General features: G+C 54.2%; 1 protein-coding gene across 1 annotated transcript; it reads left to right on the forward strand.

Moving 5' to 3' along the window:
• Nucleotides 1–2112: 2112 nt before the first annotated feature.
• Nucleotides 2113–14109, forward strand: GHRHR (growth hormone releasing hormone receptor). The gene is made up of 13 exons (XM_001916546.5): nt 2113–2235; nt 4049–4151; nt 4272–4379; nt 5128–5225; nt 6364–6461; nt 7227–7359; nt 8799–8952; nt 9252–9312; nt 9876–9945; nt 10590–10681; nt 11257–11386; nt 11885–11926; nt 13725–14109. Exons 1-13 carry the CDS (start codon nt 2179–2181, stop codon nt 13848–13850), a joined length of 1272 nt encoding a protein of 423 aa, XP_001916581.3. The 5' UTR covers nt 2113–2178; the 3' UTR covers nt 13851–14109.
• Nucleotides 14110–16376: the final 2267 nt, after the last annotated feature.

Genomic DNA, 16376 nt, shown 5'->3' on the forward strand with positions numbered 1-16376 from the left:
TTAATGACTATGAGCCAGGCTCTGTGCGAGGCACTTTACATGCCTTCCCCTGATTACTGATCCCATCAACCCTACAAGGAAGCTATCATCCCCATTTTTCAGATGGGGAAACTGAAGTTCAGAAGGGTTGAATAACTTGCCCAAGGTCACACAGCTGGCAAGTGGTGGAGGCAGAATTTGAACCCTGACTAGATACAGAGATAGTCAGAGATGGGAGTTCAATGAGCCCGTCTATTCAGAACAGACAACGGGCCTTGGGGGAGGCCTGGGGAATATGAACAGAGTTTCAGACCAGGGTTTCTCAACCTTAGTCTTATTGACCTTTGGGGCTGCATAATTCTTTGTATGGCTGTGGGGCATACCTGTGCATTGACGGATGTTTATCAGCATCCCTGGTTTCCATCCATTACATACTATAGCACCTCTCCACATTTTCTCCCTACCTCTGACTCCTGACCCTTGGCTGTGATAATGAAAACCCTCTCTAGGCATTGCCAAATGTTCCCTGGGGAACAAAATTGCTTCCTGTTAAGAATCACTAATTTGGATAATAATAATTATTATTGCATATCAATATCAATTATTAACCATCATTAAAGCTAATGACATTGACTCTAATTATCAACACTGATTAATTGTGATGTTTATCCTTGGGCCATTGCTTCTTGTAGTTGAAGGATGGGAAATTCTAGCTTTCTCTTTAAGTTACACTTTCTCGGTGTTCCGCCCTCCTGCCCTCACTTCCCTACCGACAGGGGACCTCTGCTTCTCCTGACAACCTGCTGAGCTCAGTGTGTGTGCCGCCCACTCGCACTGTTCACTGTGAAGCACACCAAAACACTTTTGCAAGGGCAGGGGGCGTCTGGGGCTTGGGGTGGCTCATGTTTTCTTTTCAAAATATTTTTCTCCAACACTTCATTGGCGATGAATACAAATGGAAAAAGAAAGCCGTGCTGATGTAAACTGATTCCGCGATGCAGATGTGGCGGGGGCGCGGCGCCTTCATCATTCATGACTCGCGTCAGGCTGTAAACATGTCTGCTGTCATCAGCGTCCAGCCCAGCGAGCTCCGGGAGCGCAGACCTACGCACAAATGTCAGCACCAACCAGGTCCTGGGGTGTTCGGGGCCCTCGGAGATGAAATGTGCATTCAAACCCCAAAATGCTGTGCAAGATCCAGGGTAATTTAGAACACTTTCTTTAGCCTGGTCAATTGGGATTCCACATTTTTAAAGTCTAAACTATAATAAAAATGACCAAGTAATGAACATTTAAAAGAATTTGAGCGGCTGTGTAAGTCCTCTCGTGTCTGCTACTGATAACAGCTGCCCTGGTCCGTTCAGGATGCCCCAGCTCCGTGAATTCCCTTGCACGCCTCCCTTTCAGCCTCATCTCTCCCTGTGGCCCTGAGGACTTTTGGAGAGACTTTGGGAAGCCCCTGCGTGAAGTCCAGGTCCTTGTATCTGCAGACTTTAGCTCGCCATCCAGGCTGGCGTCCTTGCCTGGGAAAGAAACGAGGAGCTGCAGATACGACATTTTCTCGCCCAGCCCATGCAGGTGCTTCGTGATCCCCCTTCCTTGTCTCAGCTCATTCCTACCCTCCCGCCCCTGTGAGACCCTACCCCCACCTCCTTTGAGCCCTCCCTCCAGCCCTGTGGATGAGACTGGGACCAACACCCAAACTGGGGGCTCCCTGAGGGCAAGCCCAGGTCTTCTTCTTCTTCTCTGAGTCTCCTTCGTTTCTGGGGGTCTCTCTCCAGTCTGGGCCAGTAGAGGACTAGAAAATGAGAAAAGAGAAGAAAATGAGAAAGAATATTGACCTCATGGAGCAAGAAGTGTCCTGTGACTGTCACCACTCAGGCCCATTGCTATCAGGACAGACAAACAGGCTGACTTACAGACAGAGTGGAAGGGAGTCGGGGGAGGGGGTTCAGCCCCTCCCTGCTGGGACACGGAGTCCCGCTCCAGGGCCAGGGCTGAGTTGGGCACAGTGTCCTGCAGTCCTGGTAAATATTCACGTGGTTCTGAGCCCTCTTCTGGCTCCTGCCTATGCAAACAACCATCCGGGAAGGGGACGCAGAGGCTGTGGTGGCAGCGGCAGCAGCAGGGGACAGTCGGGGAGGGAAGAGGGCTGAGGGTCACTGAGGCTGCCTGAGGAGCTGCTCCTGAGGCCCCGCCATGGATGGTAGGGCGTGGGGCGTCTGCATCCTCTGCTTACTGAGCCCGTTACCCATGGTGAGTAGCCAGCCCAGACCTTCCTGCCTCTCTTGCTGGGCTCCAGGTCTGCGAGCCACAGGGCCATCCGAAGGTCCAGCTGGAGCCTGGTGGGGACCCCGCCTGCTCTTCCCCAGTGCAGGAGTCTCTGTCTGCCAAGCAGGCAGCAGGCCGTGGCCTAGAGAACTCCCGATGCCCGAGGCCTCCTCCATCCCTTCCCATCCCTTCCTTTCCCAGGCAGTCTGCTTGTCTCGGGGTAGCTCTGGCTATCAAGACCTCCTTGCCGGGGCTAAGCTAAGTCCACCTCCCTGTCGCTCCCCCCAGGGTCTGTCTGTGTCCTCTCGGGGCCGCAGAGACTCTGTCTGCCCCCAGACAGTGCCTCTGGATCATCGGGAGGCAGTCAGGCCCTCCCCTTCACATCCTGTCTCTTTCTCCACAAACTCCTCCTCTAAGATCTCCAGACCCCTCCCCATCTCAACAACCCCTGGAGCCTCACTCCCATTTGGCTGCTGCCTTTTAAGAGGGTGTGGCCGGGGACTGAGTGGCCTGAGTGGTTAGTGGAGAACAGCTGCTCCCCTCCGTATTGAGAGGACTCTTCCTCTTATGATATGCTCTTGCGCCAGAGAAGCTTTAGGCAACCAAATATTGCCCAGAGGTCTAGACTGTTGGAGAATAGGGTGCCAGAACCAGGGTCCCCCCTGAATGAGCTGCAATTTCCCAGCATCTTCTCCACGAGTTACTGCAAATGACGCAGGGACCAGAACAGGAGGCTCAAGGTAGTGGACGGGCAGCCCAGGTTCCTGTGGGGGGGGGGGGGGTGTCCTGAGAGCCCATGTGGACTGAGGCCTTCTTCTTCCTCCACTGGCTTGGAGGGGCTGGCACACCTCCCAAGCACCGTGTACAGGTGCTGCCCCTAGGCACATGGTTTTCCGGCTCAAATCCTGCCCCCTGAACCTAGCTGTGTGACCTGGGCACGTTCCTCACCCCTCCTGAGCCTTGCTTGTCTCTTTTATGAAAAAGGCAAATAATATCTGCTTGCCAGGGCTGTTGTGCATTGAGCAGGGTCTGACTCGTCAAGGGCTGGGCATAAGGTAAGATACAGGTAGCTTCTACTGCCCTGCCCTCCGCAGAGATGGCAGCCTCCTCCCTCTCATGTGTGTGCCCCAGCGGTAAAGTCTCGCTTTCTCTCTCCCACACACACCCCAACACTACAAGTGCCCCCAACACGCACCCCTCCTTCCATCATCACATCTCCTCATCTGACTCAGACATTCCTGCCTCTTTTTATAAGGAGCCTCGTGCCCACCCAGATGATCCAGGATAACCTCACCATCTCAAGATCTTTAAATTAACCACACCTGCCAAGTCTCTTGCCCCGCAAGGCGGCACATTCACAGGTTTCCAGAATAAATGTGGACATTTATTTTGTTGAGGGGGTGGTGTTATCCTGTCTACCAAGGTGCTTTTTTGAAGAATTGCTCCCAGGAAGCAGGAGTGCGGATGCAGGAGTAAAGCAAGGGAGCAGCAAAGGCCACTACACGGATGCTTAATTGTCTCCGTGAGCCCTTCTGAGGATGTTTGCGTAATGAGTGTCAGCACTCGTTGCCATGAGAAGAACAGGGGAGGCATCCATCTGACCTCCATCTCTCCTTCCCTCCTTCTTCCTTCCCTCCCACCATCAAGTGCACCTGTACGTGCTGTGAGGCAGGCTCTGTGCTTGGGAGCAGGGGCACAGAAATGACTCCAGCTTTGTCTCTGCCCTCAGGTCATTTGGACCAGAGACCCCAGAAGGAGCACCCCACTGGCTGGGCTCACCATTAACTCTCTCCTGCAGGTGCTGGGCCACGTGCAACCAGAGTGTGACTTCCTCACCCAGCTGAGAGAGGAGGAGGATGCCTGTCTCCGGGCGGCCGAGGAGATGCCCAACACCACCCTGGGTATGGGGCTTGGGAGGGAGGAGGCGGCTTCTCGGATGGCTTTATCTCCTCCAGCTTCTCCTCGGAATGCTGGAGGGGCTGCCCCCGGGCTGAGTCTACTCCGCTGCCATCTCTGTCTAGGCTGCCCTTGGACCTGGGATGGGCTGCTCTGCTGGCCTATGGCAGACTCTGGCGAGTGGGTGACTCTCCCCTGCCCAGAGTTCTTCTCTCACTTCAGCCCAGAGCCAGGTGAGGGTTCCTGGAGGTGGGGTGGAGGGGAGGGGAGGTGGTTTCATCTGGTGGTGCCAGGATATGGCAGACACATCCCTGGCCTTTGGGGCAGGCAGACCTGGATTTGAACACCAACTTCCTCTCTTTGGGTGGGACCTTGGGCAAGTCAGTCAACCTCCCTGACCCTCAGCTTCCTCACCTGTGACTTGGCGAGAACAAGAGCATCAAATTCACAGGGAGTGAGGATTCATGAGCAGAGCCTGGAAGCGCTGGACCCAGGGCCTGGCACCCAGTGGATGTTCTCTGGATGTCAGCAGGCGGGGCCCAGAGCCTGTCTGACCGCTAAGATGCTGCCAGCTGCCTACTGGGGGCAGGGTGGAAGGGCAGCGCGCTGCTCTGCCTCAGCTACCTGGCCTGGGTACCTGGGGTGGACAGTCCCTCCAGGGGCAGAGAAAGCCTCCTTTCTCCCCGCTGCCCTTAGGATGCTGGGGGCCCAACACACTACTCTGCCCCTCAAGGGAATGATTCTCTTCGTTTAACAAACGGTAACTCTGAGGCCAGAGAGGAAGGCCCTGGAATGTGTCCCAGTGGGCTGCACCTGGAACTCAGGCCTCTGAAGGAAGGACCCCTTCTCTCTTCCCCTGAGAGGGGCTGTCTCTGCAGATCCTGCCAAGGTCACTTCATGGGCCATGGCTCCCCACCTTCCTGGGCAGAGGGGAGGAGCCATAACCAGCTCTCTGCTTCCTCATCTCCACTTCCTTCCCAGGGTCCGTGAAGCGGGATTGTACTATCACGGGCTGGTCAGAGCCTTTCCCACCTTACCCTGTGGCCTGCCCTGTGCCCCTGGAGCTGCTGACTGAGGAGGTAAGAGGCTCCTGGTGTCTTGGAGGTAGGGTTGCCATGGATGTTTGTATGAGTGGTGGACTGCACAACCATAGGGGCCACCATTTCCGTTGTAGCTAACAAGTTGGAATATTAATTACAGCAGATTTCCAGAAGATGGAAGTGTCTGGAAGAGAGGGGGGACCTTTTGCTAATTTGCTCAAGGGTGACACGTGGGCCACGCTGCTAGGAGGGAGAGGGCAGACAGAGGGCAGGCTGGGAGATGTGCTGGCCACTGTCTCCTTGGAGTAGCCTCTCTGTGCCCAGGCCTCCAGGGCAGGAAGCTTTGAGTGGTTCCAGGGAAACAAGGGGTCCTCGAGGTCCTGGGCAAACTCCTTGCTCTCTCTGGTCCTCAGTCTGTAAAGTAGTGTGCCTGGCTGTGATGTGGGCAAGCGAGGGAGACTCCAGGCCAGAAGTGATCACAGTGACCCCTAATCTAGTCGGCATACCCCACACTTCAGAACTGAGCGGAGCCTCTGCAAGGTGCTTCCACCCCCACAATCCCATATCTCTTTCCCCTCAGCCCTGCAAGGGAAAGCATGAGTCTGGCCATTTTTCAGATGAAAAAACTGAGTCAGAGAGGGGCGGTATTGCCTGCATCCCTCCAGGGAGCTGGGCCCCTGCTCCCATCCCCCAGCCTACACCCCCCGTCTCCATCTCTGTGGTCCGGGCTGGACTTTGATTGATCCAAATACTTGCTCATGGAAAGAACTTTTTCCTGCGACTGTCCCTGGCTGTCCCCTTTATTTGGGGACATCTTGTTCCCAAGGCAATAAGAAAACTGGATGTCAATAAACAAGCCTGATTTCCTCTTGAGTTTTTGTCATTCTCCGGAGACACGTGGTGTCTGCTGCTGGCTCTCCCCGCCCTCAGAGCAGCAGGCAGAGGTGAGCATCTCATTCCGGTCACCGTCTCCTCCCTCCCCAGCGGGTCTGGAGGAAGACAGGCTGTAAACAAACACTTCTGTTCCCGGAGGGAGCTTGCTGTGGTCCCCGCGGACACCCCTGTCCCCAGATGGGGAGTCTTGGGGTAGTGCTGAGAGCTGCGCCCACTCGACTGTCAAGCCTGCCTTTCCCCAAGGGCACGGTTGCTGAGCCTTTCTCCATCTCCCCCTCCCCAGAAATCTTACTTCTCCACCATGAAGATCATCTACACCCTGGGCCACAGCATCTCCAGCGTGGCCCTCTTTGTGGCCATCGCCATCCTGGTGGCTCTCAGGTTTGCCATCCTCATCACCTGCTCAAGAACCTTCCTTACCTCCCTATTGTCCGCCATGCCAAGCCTGCTTCCTTGCCTGGACGTTCAACAGGTTTCCAGCTCTAGGCGCCATGGCCATTTCTACCATTTCCTGTCTTTTTCTGCACGTGTAGACCCTTCTCTTCACACCCCAGGACTCTCCCACCTCTACACCTTCGTTCACATGGAACTTATTCTATTTGCTTGCAATGCCTGCCTCCTTTCTTCTCAAGGTCTTCATGACTTTCAAAATTCAAAGGCCAGCTCCCACCTGCTTTAAGAATCCTCTTTGCTTCTTCCGTGGAGCCCTTCTTGACTGTTCCAACTCTTTGACCATTGTTCCTCTTAAGGCCCCCCAGACTGCAGAGCTTGAGCCCCACAACCTGGCCTGTGCTGTTCTCTGGCTCATGGGGATGTGTCTCCTCTCTCTGATCATCCAGGGGACTCCCCTGGGCAGTACCCTGCTGTTTCTGCCTCTGTCGGAGAGACTATGAGCTCTCTGAAGGCGGGGACTGGTATGCTCCGCCCCTCACCTATACTGAACCCAGGGCAGTGGTTGGTCTGCTGTCCTGCAAGGCTAAAACTGTAGCCCCAATTCTGCTCAATCCAATCCAGTCCAATCCAAGTCAATCCAGTCCCCCCCCCCCCCGCCCCCGCGCTGCTCAGCCTCCCTCAGCCTGCAGCAGGCACACTAGAAGCTGGCTCCTACCTTGCCTTCTGTTCCTTATCCCTCCTTGCCCCCTCCAGGAGGCTCCACTGTCCCCGGAACTACATCCACACCCAGCTGTTCGCCACTTTTATCCTCAAGGCGGGAGCTGTGTTCCTGAAGGATGCCGCCCTCTTTCACGGCGAGAACACTGACCACTGCAGCTTCTCCACTGTAACAGCCATGGTTGGGGGGTGTCGGGGTGGGTCGGGGGGGCGGGAAGGGGCTGGGTTAGAGACCTAGATATGCCTGCCAGCCTGCTCAGGCCTGTGGGCTGACCCTGGGGCTCTGGCATTGCCAATCACAGAACAGGAAATCACCCCTCCCTCCTCCCGCCCAGCTCCAGAGTCAGGTCCTAAATCCTCATGCCGTTTCCTGGACCATGGTGCCAATGAATGTCATTTCCCAGTGCCCTCTCCACTCCACATTCGGTATTCCTCTTTCCATGCCCCATTCCATATTCAACCTGGACCACATTTCACTCCACCCAACTTTTCACTCCACCCCTCCCCTGAGCACTCGTCCATCTGTGGCTGGGGGTGGGTATGTGAGGGGCTGGGTCCCTCCCTCAGGAAGCGCCCAGGGTGCCTAGGGGGCAGATTGCACCAGCTTATGGGACCACCAGGTGGAGGGAGCTGAGAGCCAGGAGAGGACAAGAGGGAGCTCTGGGGAGGAGATGGCTTTGGAGCTGGGTGGGCACTCGTGACAGGGAGAGGGGGAGAGAGGACACGTTAAGTGGAGGGACTGGGCAAACACACTCTCCCAGACAGGAGAAGCTGCGCATGTCCAAGAACCTGGGACGTCATAATGGGGTGGGAGATGGGAGCATGAGTGGAGACTGACAATAAAAAGAAGTTGGGCCGAGTATGGAGGAACTTACCAGGAACCCTAAAATCATGCTGGAAATGAACAGAAAAATGAACGAACAAACCAACAGATGACCTGAATGAATGAATGAAAGCAAGAATGATAATATATAGACTGAGTCCCTATGTGCCAGGCAGTACACTATATGCTTCACGTACATTATCATCTTTTATTTCCTACTTATATTTTCATTTTAGTCCCATTTGTAGATGAAGGACAATTGGCAATGTCACCCGGCTGCTTAGTGGTGAGCCTGGGACCAAGTGTGGGCCATCTGAGCTCAGAGGGGTGCTCCTCACCCTGACAGATGGGAGAGTCAGGCGGGGAATGAGTGAAATCCTGGGCGCATGCGTGTGTTTGCTGGAGGGAGCTGTCCATGAGTAAGCAGTGCTCCATATCCAAGCTCTAGGGATTGGCTTGAGCTCAGGAAGGATGGGATGAATGTGAAAATAGCAGCAATTCATACGCAGTTTCCATTTAATCTTTCTGAAGAGGCCATGAGCTAGGTATTGAAGGTTTTCCTTCTACAGATGAAAAGCTAAAGCGTGGGGAAGTTACCGGGCTAATAGGTGTCAATTTGACCCCAGGCTGTCCGGATCCCAAATCTGTGCTCCTAACCACCACATTATACTACCTATCCTCTCTGGTACAGCCCAAGATGGAGGGGACCTGAGTGGAGTCGGGGGACTTGGGTGGGGCTCCACTGGGTGTCCCAGCTCTGAAGCACCCAGGTCCCCCACCCACAGGTTCTGTGCAAGGTCTCTGTGGCCACCTCCCATTTCGCCACCATGACCAACTTCAGCTGGCTGTTGGCAGAAGCCGTCTACCTGACCTGGCTCTTGGCCTCCACATCCCCCAGCACAAAGCGAGCCTTCTGGGGGCTAGTTCTTGCCGGCTGGGGTGAGCACTGAAGGCTGGTTTGCACACCGTAGGGGAAGCGGAGGGCCAGGAATACCAGGGAGCTCACACGAAGGTCCCTTCAGCTCACTTATGATGACCCAAGGCCCACAGTGGGGAAGCGACGGCCTGTAGTCCTACAGCAAGTGTTGGAGAATGGGGCCAGGTCCCTGGCCTTTGGGCTCTCGCCTGGGCCTGTCCTCACAGTGACTGTGGGGCTGCTGGTGGTGGTGGGAGGCGGGGGCAGGTCTCCGTGCGCAAGATGCAGACGCCTTACTCCTGTCTCCTCTGAACCCCCACAGGGCTTCCCCTGCTCTTCACTGGCACGTGGGTGGGTTGCAAGTTGGCCTTCGAGGACGTTGCGTGAGTCTGGGTGGCCAACTGTCCACACCCTTACAGGGTCCCGTGGGGCGTGGACTGTACAGTCAGGGAACCTGGCTGTTCTCCAGGAGGGGAGAGGAAGAGAAGACCCGGGCCGCCTGCAGAGAACTCCCAGGCTTGGGCGGGGTCGGAGGCTGTCCCTGGATGCGTCGAAGGGGCGGGAGGGGCTCCGATTCTCGGGCCTGCGGGCTCAGGGAGAGGTGGGGGTGGGGGGCTGTAAGTGGGGGGCCTCCTGGAACCGGGGAAGCGTTGGGGCCAGCAAGAAGGCAGCAGACAGACTGATTTTCGAGAAGTTCATCCATCTAGGCGGAGAGAAAGGCTGAGCCCGGCATGGATTGGGCGGCCCTGCGGCAGGGGGCGTCAGGCGCTGAGAGTGGAGAGAAGGCTGGACGGGAGCGCGGGGAGGCTGGAAGGCTCGAATGCCACAGAGTGGAGTGTGGAGGGTGGTGGGTAGAGACAAGAGAGGAGAGAGCTGCACGGTGACCGCAGAAAAGGCCCGCTGCGTTCTAAGCATCCGGCCTCAGTCCTGGCCCTCCTCTCCCTAGGTGCTGGGACCTGGACAACAGCTCCCCCTACTGGTGGATCATCAAAGGGCCCATCGTCCTCTCTGTTGGGGTCAGTCTGTGGGGCTAGTGTCCTCTGCTTTATTCAGCTACCCTCCCTGGGTCCACCGAGGGACCGTCCACAGCGGGAAACAGACTCCAGCCTGGGTTCTGTGAGGCCCCGCTGATGAAACCAGGTGGCCTCGCTCCGCGTTCAGCCGTTCCAGCTCAGGGTTCTGATGACCACCTGGTGTCCCCGCTGCAGAGCATCAGCTGCTGCCGTGAACCTGGGGAGGGGGACATAGAAGGAGTGCTGTCCTTGAGACCCAGCACTCGCTCCCACAGAGAACGGGGCAGCCAGGGCTGGGTTACGTGGCTTCGGTGAACGTGCACATTTCCCCCAATTTAGCAATTATGCAAAGTGAAGGCCACCTGCTTTGTGCCAGGGAAGGCTCTAGGAGGTGCTGGAGGCAGGATGGCAAGGCCTGGCCTCCCACCCTTGATCCCAAGACTGGAGAGGGAGGGGGACCCTAAGCCCCTGAGCTCCGTGTGGCACCTCCCAGTCTCTAGGCTCCAAGTACCGGAGCGATGTGTACATGCCTCCACCTGCACATCCCCGTCTCTCAGAGACTTGAGGCTTCTAGTCCCCAAAGACACCCCACTCCAGGTCACCAGGGACACCCTGTGACCCTTGCCCTCCTGCACCTCTATTTCCAGGTGAACTTTGGGCTGTTTCTCAATATCATCCGCATCCTGCTGAGGAAACTGGAGCCAGCTCAGGGCAGCCTTCACACCCAGCCTCAGTACTGGTAACGTGTGTATGTGCGCACGCGCATGTGTGTGTGTTGGGGAATTCTGGGGCCATAACTGGAGTGGGAGTTGGTGTGGTTCTCTTTCATCCAGCCGGCATTTAAGATCCTGGCCCCGTGCTCTTCCCCATGTTCCCAGAGAGAGAATAAATCTGGTCCCTGCCCTCCAGGAGACCACAATATGGGGAGGATGGAGGTTCCAAACAGCCAGTTATCAGGCCAAATAGGCTGCTGAGTGCTGGGATCCATTTCTACAGGAGCCTGCCGAAGGAATGCCTTTCTAAATGGGGGGGGGCTAGAGTGGGGTGTGGTCAGGGAAGGCTTCCTGGCAGAAGTGGTCTTTGAACTAGACTTTGAAAGATGCATAGACTTACCAGAATAAATTGAGACAAGAGGTTTTGGCAGAAGGAGCAGCAGGATCCAGGAGCCCGGGGTGTGTGTGGGGAGGATGGATTCTCCAGGGTGGCTGATGCGTAGAGTCGATATGGGGAGCTGGCGGAAGGTGAAGGCAAGCCGGGGGCATGTGGAGTTTCTGATTCCAGCCACGGGAGCCTAGGGCTTGTCCTCTCCTGCAGGCGGCTCTCCAAGTCCACCCTTCTCCTCATCCCGTTGTTTGGAATTCACTACATCATCTTCAACTTCCTGCCTGATAGTGCCGGCCTCGGCGTTCGCCTGCCCCTGGAGCTGGGCCTGGGCTCCTTCCAGGTGGGGGTCCCCACAGGTGCTCCTTCCCTCTGAGTCCTTGGGCAGGGGGGGGATTCTTCCTTCCAGTCACTCATCCATCTATTCAATTGTCCATCTGTCTGTCCACCTTCCATCCATCCATCTCTCTATTCATTCAACTACCCCTGCACCCATCTATCTATCCATCCGTCCATCCATCCCTCCACCCATCCACCCATCCATCCAACCAAGTCAACATTTACTGAGCACCTTACTGCCAGGCTCTCTGCTCAATACTGGGCATGCAGAAGTAAAGAATATCAGAGAAATGGGGCCAACAGTACAGCTTTGGCAGGCTTGCTATGACAGTTACGTGAGACAGTATGCCTAGCATATGGTAAGTGATGAATGTACCTACTTTTCCTTTTCCCAAATGCCTGGCCCAAGCCACAGCCTAGGGAGTAGGTAAGGGAAAAGGTGGTAGAAACTTGAGGCCAGGCCAAGTTATTCTGATGGGGTCCTTCTTCCTTGGCCACACAGGGCTTCATTGTTGCCATCCTGTACTGCTTCCTCAACCAAGAGGTATGTGATCTCAGGCTATCCTTACTCATCGAGGCTTTCCTCCCTCAGTCCTAAGGCCCCCTTCTCCTGCCCAGGCCCTGTAAATCCCAGCTCAGGTCAAACCTTGAGTCCTGTGATCCTATGTGGGTGTCTGTCCTGAGCTTCTGGATCAAGCTGAACCTGAATGCTTCTTGTAAACATTCTTTATCCATCCCTCCTCTGGGCTGGGTGAAGTATACTGTCCATTTAGCTGGAGGTGGAGGAGGCCTTTCAGGAATCAGAAGAGAGATCCAGGGGTGGGCTAAAATTGAACTGTGCTCCTAAAATTGATTCTGTGTTCCTAAAATTGAACAAAAAGGAGTGTGGAGGAGGGAATAAACCAGCTCTGGGAGAAACAGAGAGAAGAGAGAGGAACCAAGAAAGTCAGAGGTAGACATATGGGGACCTAGGAAAACAGCATGGGATGCAGAGCTGTAGAGGATGGTGGAGAGCAGAGCCAGGGACACTGAGTGAGAGCACCTGGAAGAGAGAGAGACGAGAACAGACCAGACAAGGTGGACATACACATGAAGGGACGGAACAGATGGTTTTGGTGCACATGTAGAAATACGGAAAGATGGCAGAGAGGAGCGGGTTAAAACATCCGCCCAGAAGGCACTTGCCTTTTCCCCTTGGGACAGACTGGCTTTGTGGGGAGAGGTGGGAGTATTTAACTTGGTGCCCCAGACCACCAAGCCCTGTACTGTGCCGGCAGTCATGGGCTCCCTCTAGTGGCCGTGGATTTGCCGTGGGCTCCGCGTTCTGCTGGAGACCTGGGTGCATGTGCCTGTCCCCCCCAGCTGTGGAGTGTTGCTCCCGCCTCACCTGCCACCTCTGTCTCTGAGTGGTTCCCTTCCCTCTGACACTCTTCGTTGCCTTCTCAGCCTTTCTGAATCTCACACAGCCTTTTCTGGTATCCAGGTGCAGACACAGGACAGCAGTATCTGAGAGTGGTGGCTCATGGGCCCTGGGGAGGCCGGAAGGGGCGAGGAACAGCCTCAGCTGAGACTGGGGGCGCCTGGGAAAGGGAGTTCCACAGAGAGTTGTGAAGGGATCTGTCCCACGAAGCAGTGTTTGGAACCAGATAGTTACATACCTCTCGTGATGGGGAGCTTACTGCCTATGAATAGCTCTTTCTGTTGTCAGGCAGCTCACTTTATGTTGAACAAAAATCTGCCTCCCTTTTGTTTTTCACCATGGCCTAAGTTCAGCTCATCTAGGCAGGTCACAGCCTCTCAGCTCCCTCTGCCCCCGAGAGCCCCTTGGAGAGGTGAAGATACAGACATTGCCCCCCTGCCCCTCCCAAGCTGCTTTTTTGGTTACTCTCAGTCCCCTCAACTGCAGTTCCTCAGAGAGAGTTTGGAGTCCTCTCTCCCTTCAGGTCATGTCCTCTGGACAGGCTCCCAGTGGCCACCATTCAGCTCAGTGGACAGGGGCGAGATTGAACCCCAGGGCAGGGGATGGTCCAAGCTATTCAGGGAGGACAGTAGTTGTCTGGCCAGAAACTCAGGAAAGCACCCATGAACATCTTTAACTGGGCCTGGACAAAGGCAGTGCTAAAAGAGAGAAAGGCACTAAAGGGAATGGCCAGAAATATTCACAGGAAGGAGGAAGTAGTAGCCTGTAGAGGCAGTACTTAGCAGTGGCTATAGCCAACCATAGCTTCTCTTGCCCCAGGAGCCCCTGTCTCTGTTTCTCCTATATGATCTCTCCCTGCACCCTCAGTCCCACTGGAGTTGAGTAAAGGACCTTCCTAACGTCCTCCCTCTTGTCCCTGGAGGTAAGGGCTGAGATCTCACGGAGATGGCACGGCCATGACCCTGAGCTTCTGCCAGCCCGGAGGACCCACGCCAAGTGGACGATGCCTTCTCGCTCGGGGGTAAAGGTGCTGACATCTGTGTGCTAGGCTGGCCACCTCATGCGACTGAAGTCCATACCCAAACTTGGGCAGCTGCAATGGGGCCACCATCCTCCAGAGGTATGGGGCCCGTGCCCCCCAGAGGCCCCCTCCGAGCTGCAGCCAGCCCTAGGCAGTGGCAGCCATTCTTCCCATCCTGCACCTGGGTCCCTGTGTGTCTGCCTCTGACTCCTCCGTTCCTCTGTCTGTTCCGCTCAGTTCCTCCTCCGAGAGCCTGGGCCGCAGCTAATAAACTTGTAAATGAACAGATGTCGTTTGAGTGAGTGCACGGGCCCCCGGGGGGAGGGGTCCATAGCTTTTATTTGGCTCAGGAGTGCGTTTATCATCCTCCGTTCATGTTGCATCACCATCATCTGTGCAAGGATCCTCTTGTTTGATTTATTTTTAAAATTTGTTCTCTTTTGTCTCCACCTCCACTTCCACTTCCCTCCTCCCACAGGCCAACATTCCAATGTGTTTAATGTGAATATTTGTCTTTCTGTGTATTTTTGCAAAATATGTAGTGTTTGGTGGGTGTGTACTCGTAATTTACATAAGTGCTGTTGGTTCTGTGCCTCATCCTGCTTCTAATGTTTTTCCCCTCGGCACTATGCTTTGAAGAGATCCACCGGTGTTGCTGTGTGCTCATCTGGTCCCTTATTTTGACTGCTGTATGGTGCCACATGGTGTCATTGCCCACGTGTGACTCGTCCTGTCTCCTCCTCCCTCTAGGTGAACATTCACATGCCTGTCCCCTCCTGCACCTGGGTGAGCGAGCCTTTCTCTGGGACACATGCCCAGGGGTGGAAGGGCCGGGTCATCAGTTAGGCCTTTTCTTATTGTGACAAAGTAGCAGCAGATTGTCCTCCAGGATGCCTGCAAAGTCAACACTCCCACAGCAGCTCCGCCAATACTTGGCATTACCCAGCTTTTTAATGTTTGCAAGTCAAATGGGTGTAAAGTGACATCTCATTGTCGTTTTAATTTACATTCTCTGATAACTAATGAGTGAGCATCTCTTCCTGTGCCTGTTAGCCTTTTGGGTTTGTTCTTCTGGAAATTGCTTGGATCCCTTTCCCTGTTTTACTCTAGGGTGGAGATTTCTCAATTCTAGAGTTTTCCCTAATGTCCTCTCCACTGTGTGCCTTCTTGTGCTCCCCACCTGCTGCCTGCTGCCCCACACCCAAGTGAGGGCCCCTGATATAACACATCATCACCGTCCATTTCTCCCCCACCCTACTCCTTGGCAGGAGGGAGGAGAATGAGAACTGGGTGCTGTCCTTGGGGACATGTTGGTGGGCCACTGAGGGGGATGGAGGGAGGTTTCAGCAGAAATGGGCACTGCAGGTCAGAACGAAATCTCTCCCCTTCTTTACCTGCCCACAGCAGATCTATTGGTCCTGCAGAACTCAGCTCCATTTGCTTGCCTCCAGGGAGCCTTCCCTCACTCCTCCAGCCTTCCCGCCCTTCCTTCTCTGGTGGACACCCTCCTCCCTTGCACTCAGTGCGTCCAGTGAAAGGAAATGCAGCCATAGGAAACCCATGGTCACACTGTTGGCCATAATGCCCTGCTGCCCAGCGCCCTCCTGGTCAGACAAACGTCAAGGTGTGGCCCCAGTCTAAAAACCCTATCAGGCATTCTTTCCTTTAGTCTCAGATCATAAAAGTAATTCAAACTCATTGCAGGGCATTTGGGAGAGAGAAAAGGGGTTAAAAAATAAAATAAACATCAGCCATAATTTCATTAGCCCAAAACAATCACCGTTGGTATTTTGTATGTTTCCTGTTTTTTCTCTGCATTTTTGAAACATTTTGAGATCATATCTATATTTATAAATTCGTATTTTGTTTCTTATGCATAAAGTTAACATACACAATATAAATTGGCCCATAGGCACATGAAAAGATGCTCAGTATCATTAATCACTGGGAAAATGCAAATCAAAACTACAATGAGATACTGTTTCACACCCATTAGAATGGCTAAAATGAAAAAAACAGATGATAAGTATTGGCGAGGATGTGGAGAAATTAGAACCATCATACATTATTGGCGGGAATGTAAAATGGTGCAGTTATTTATTTATTTATTTATTTTCTGACCATTTTTTTGGCAAAAATTCCAGCAGCTCCTCCAAATGTCCAACATCGAGTTACCATATAACCCAGCAAATCCGGTCCTAGGGATGCAGGCAAGAGAATCGCAAACCTACATCTGTATAACAACTTGTACATGAGTGTTCATAGCAACATTATTATAATGCCCAAAAGATGGAAACAACCCAAATTTCCATCAATTGGTGAATGGATAAACAAAATGAAGTATATCCATACAATGGAATATTATCCTGTAATAAAAAGGAATGAAGTCCTGATACATGATACGACGTGGATGAACCCGGGAAACATGCTAAGTGAAAGACACCAGTCATAAAAGGCACATTATTGTATGATTCTGTCTGTATGAAATGTCCAGAATGGGTGAATCCACAGAGACAAAGTAGAGTAGAGGTTTCCAGGGGCTGGGGGAGGGGG

This window comes from Equus caballus, chromosome 4 (assembly GCF_041296265.1).
Source record: "Equus caballus isolate H_3958 breed thoroughbred chromosome 4, TB-T2T, whole genome shotgun sequence".
Lineage (NCBI taxonomy): Eukaryota > Metazoa > Chordata > Mammalia > Perissodactyla > Equidae > Equus > Equus caballus.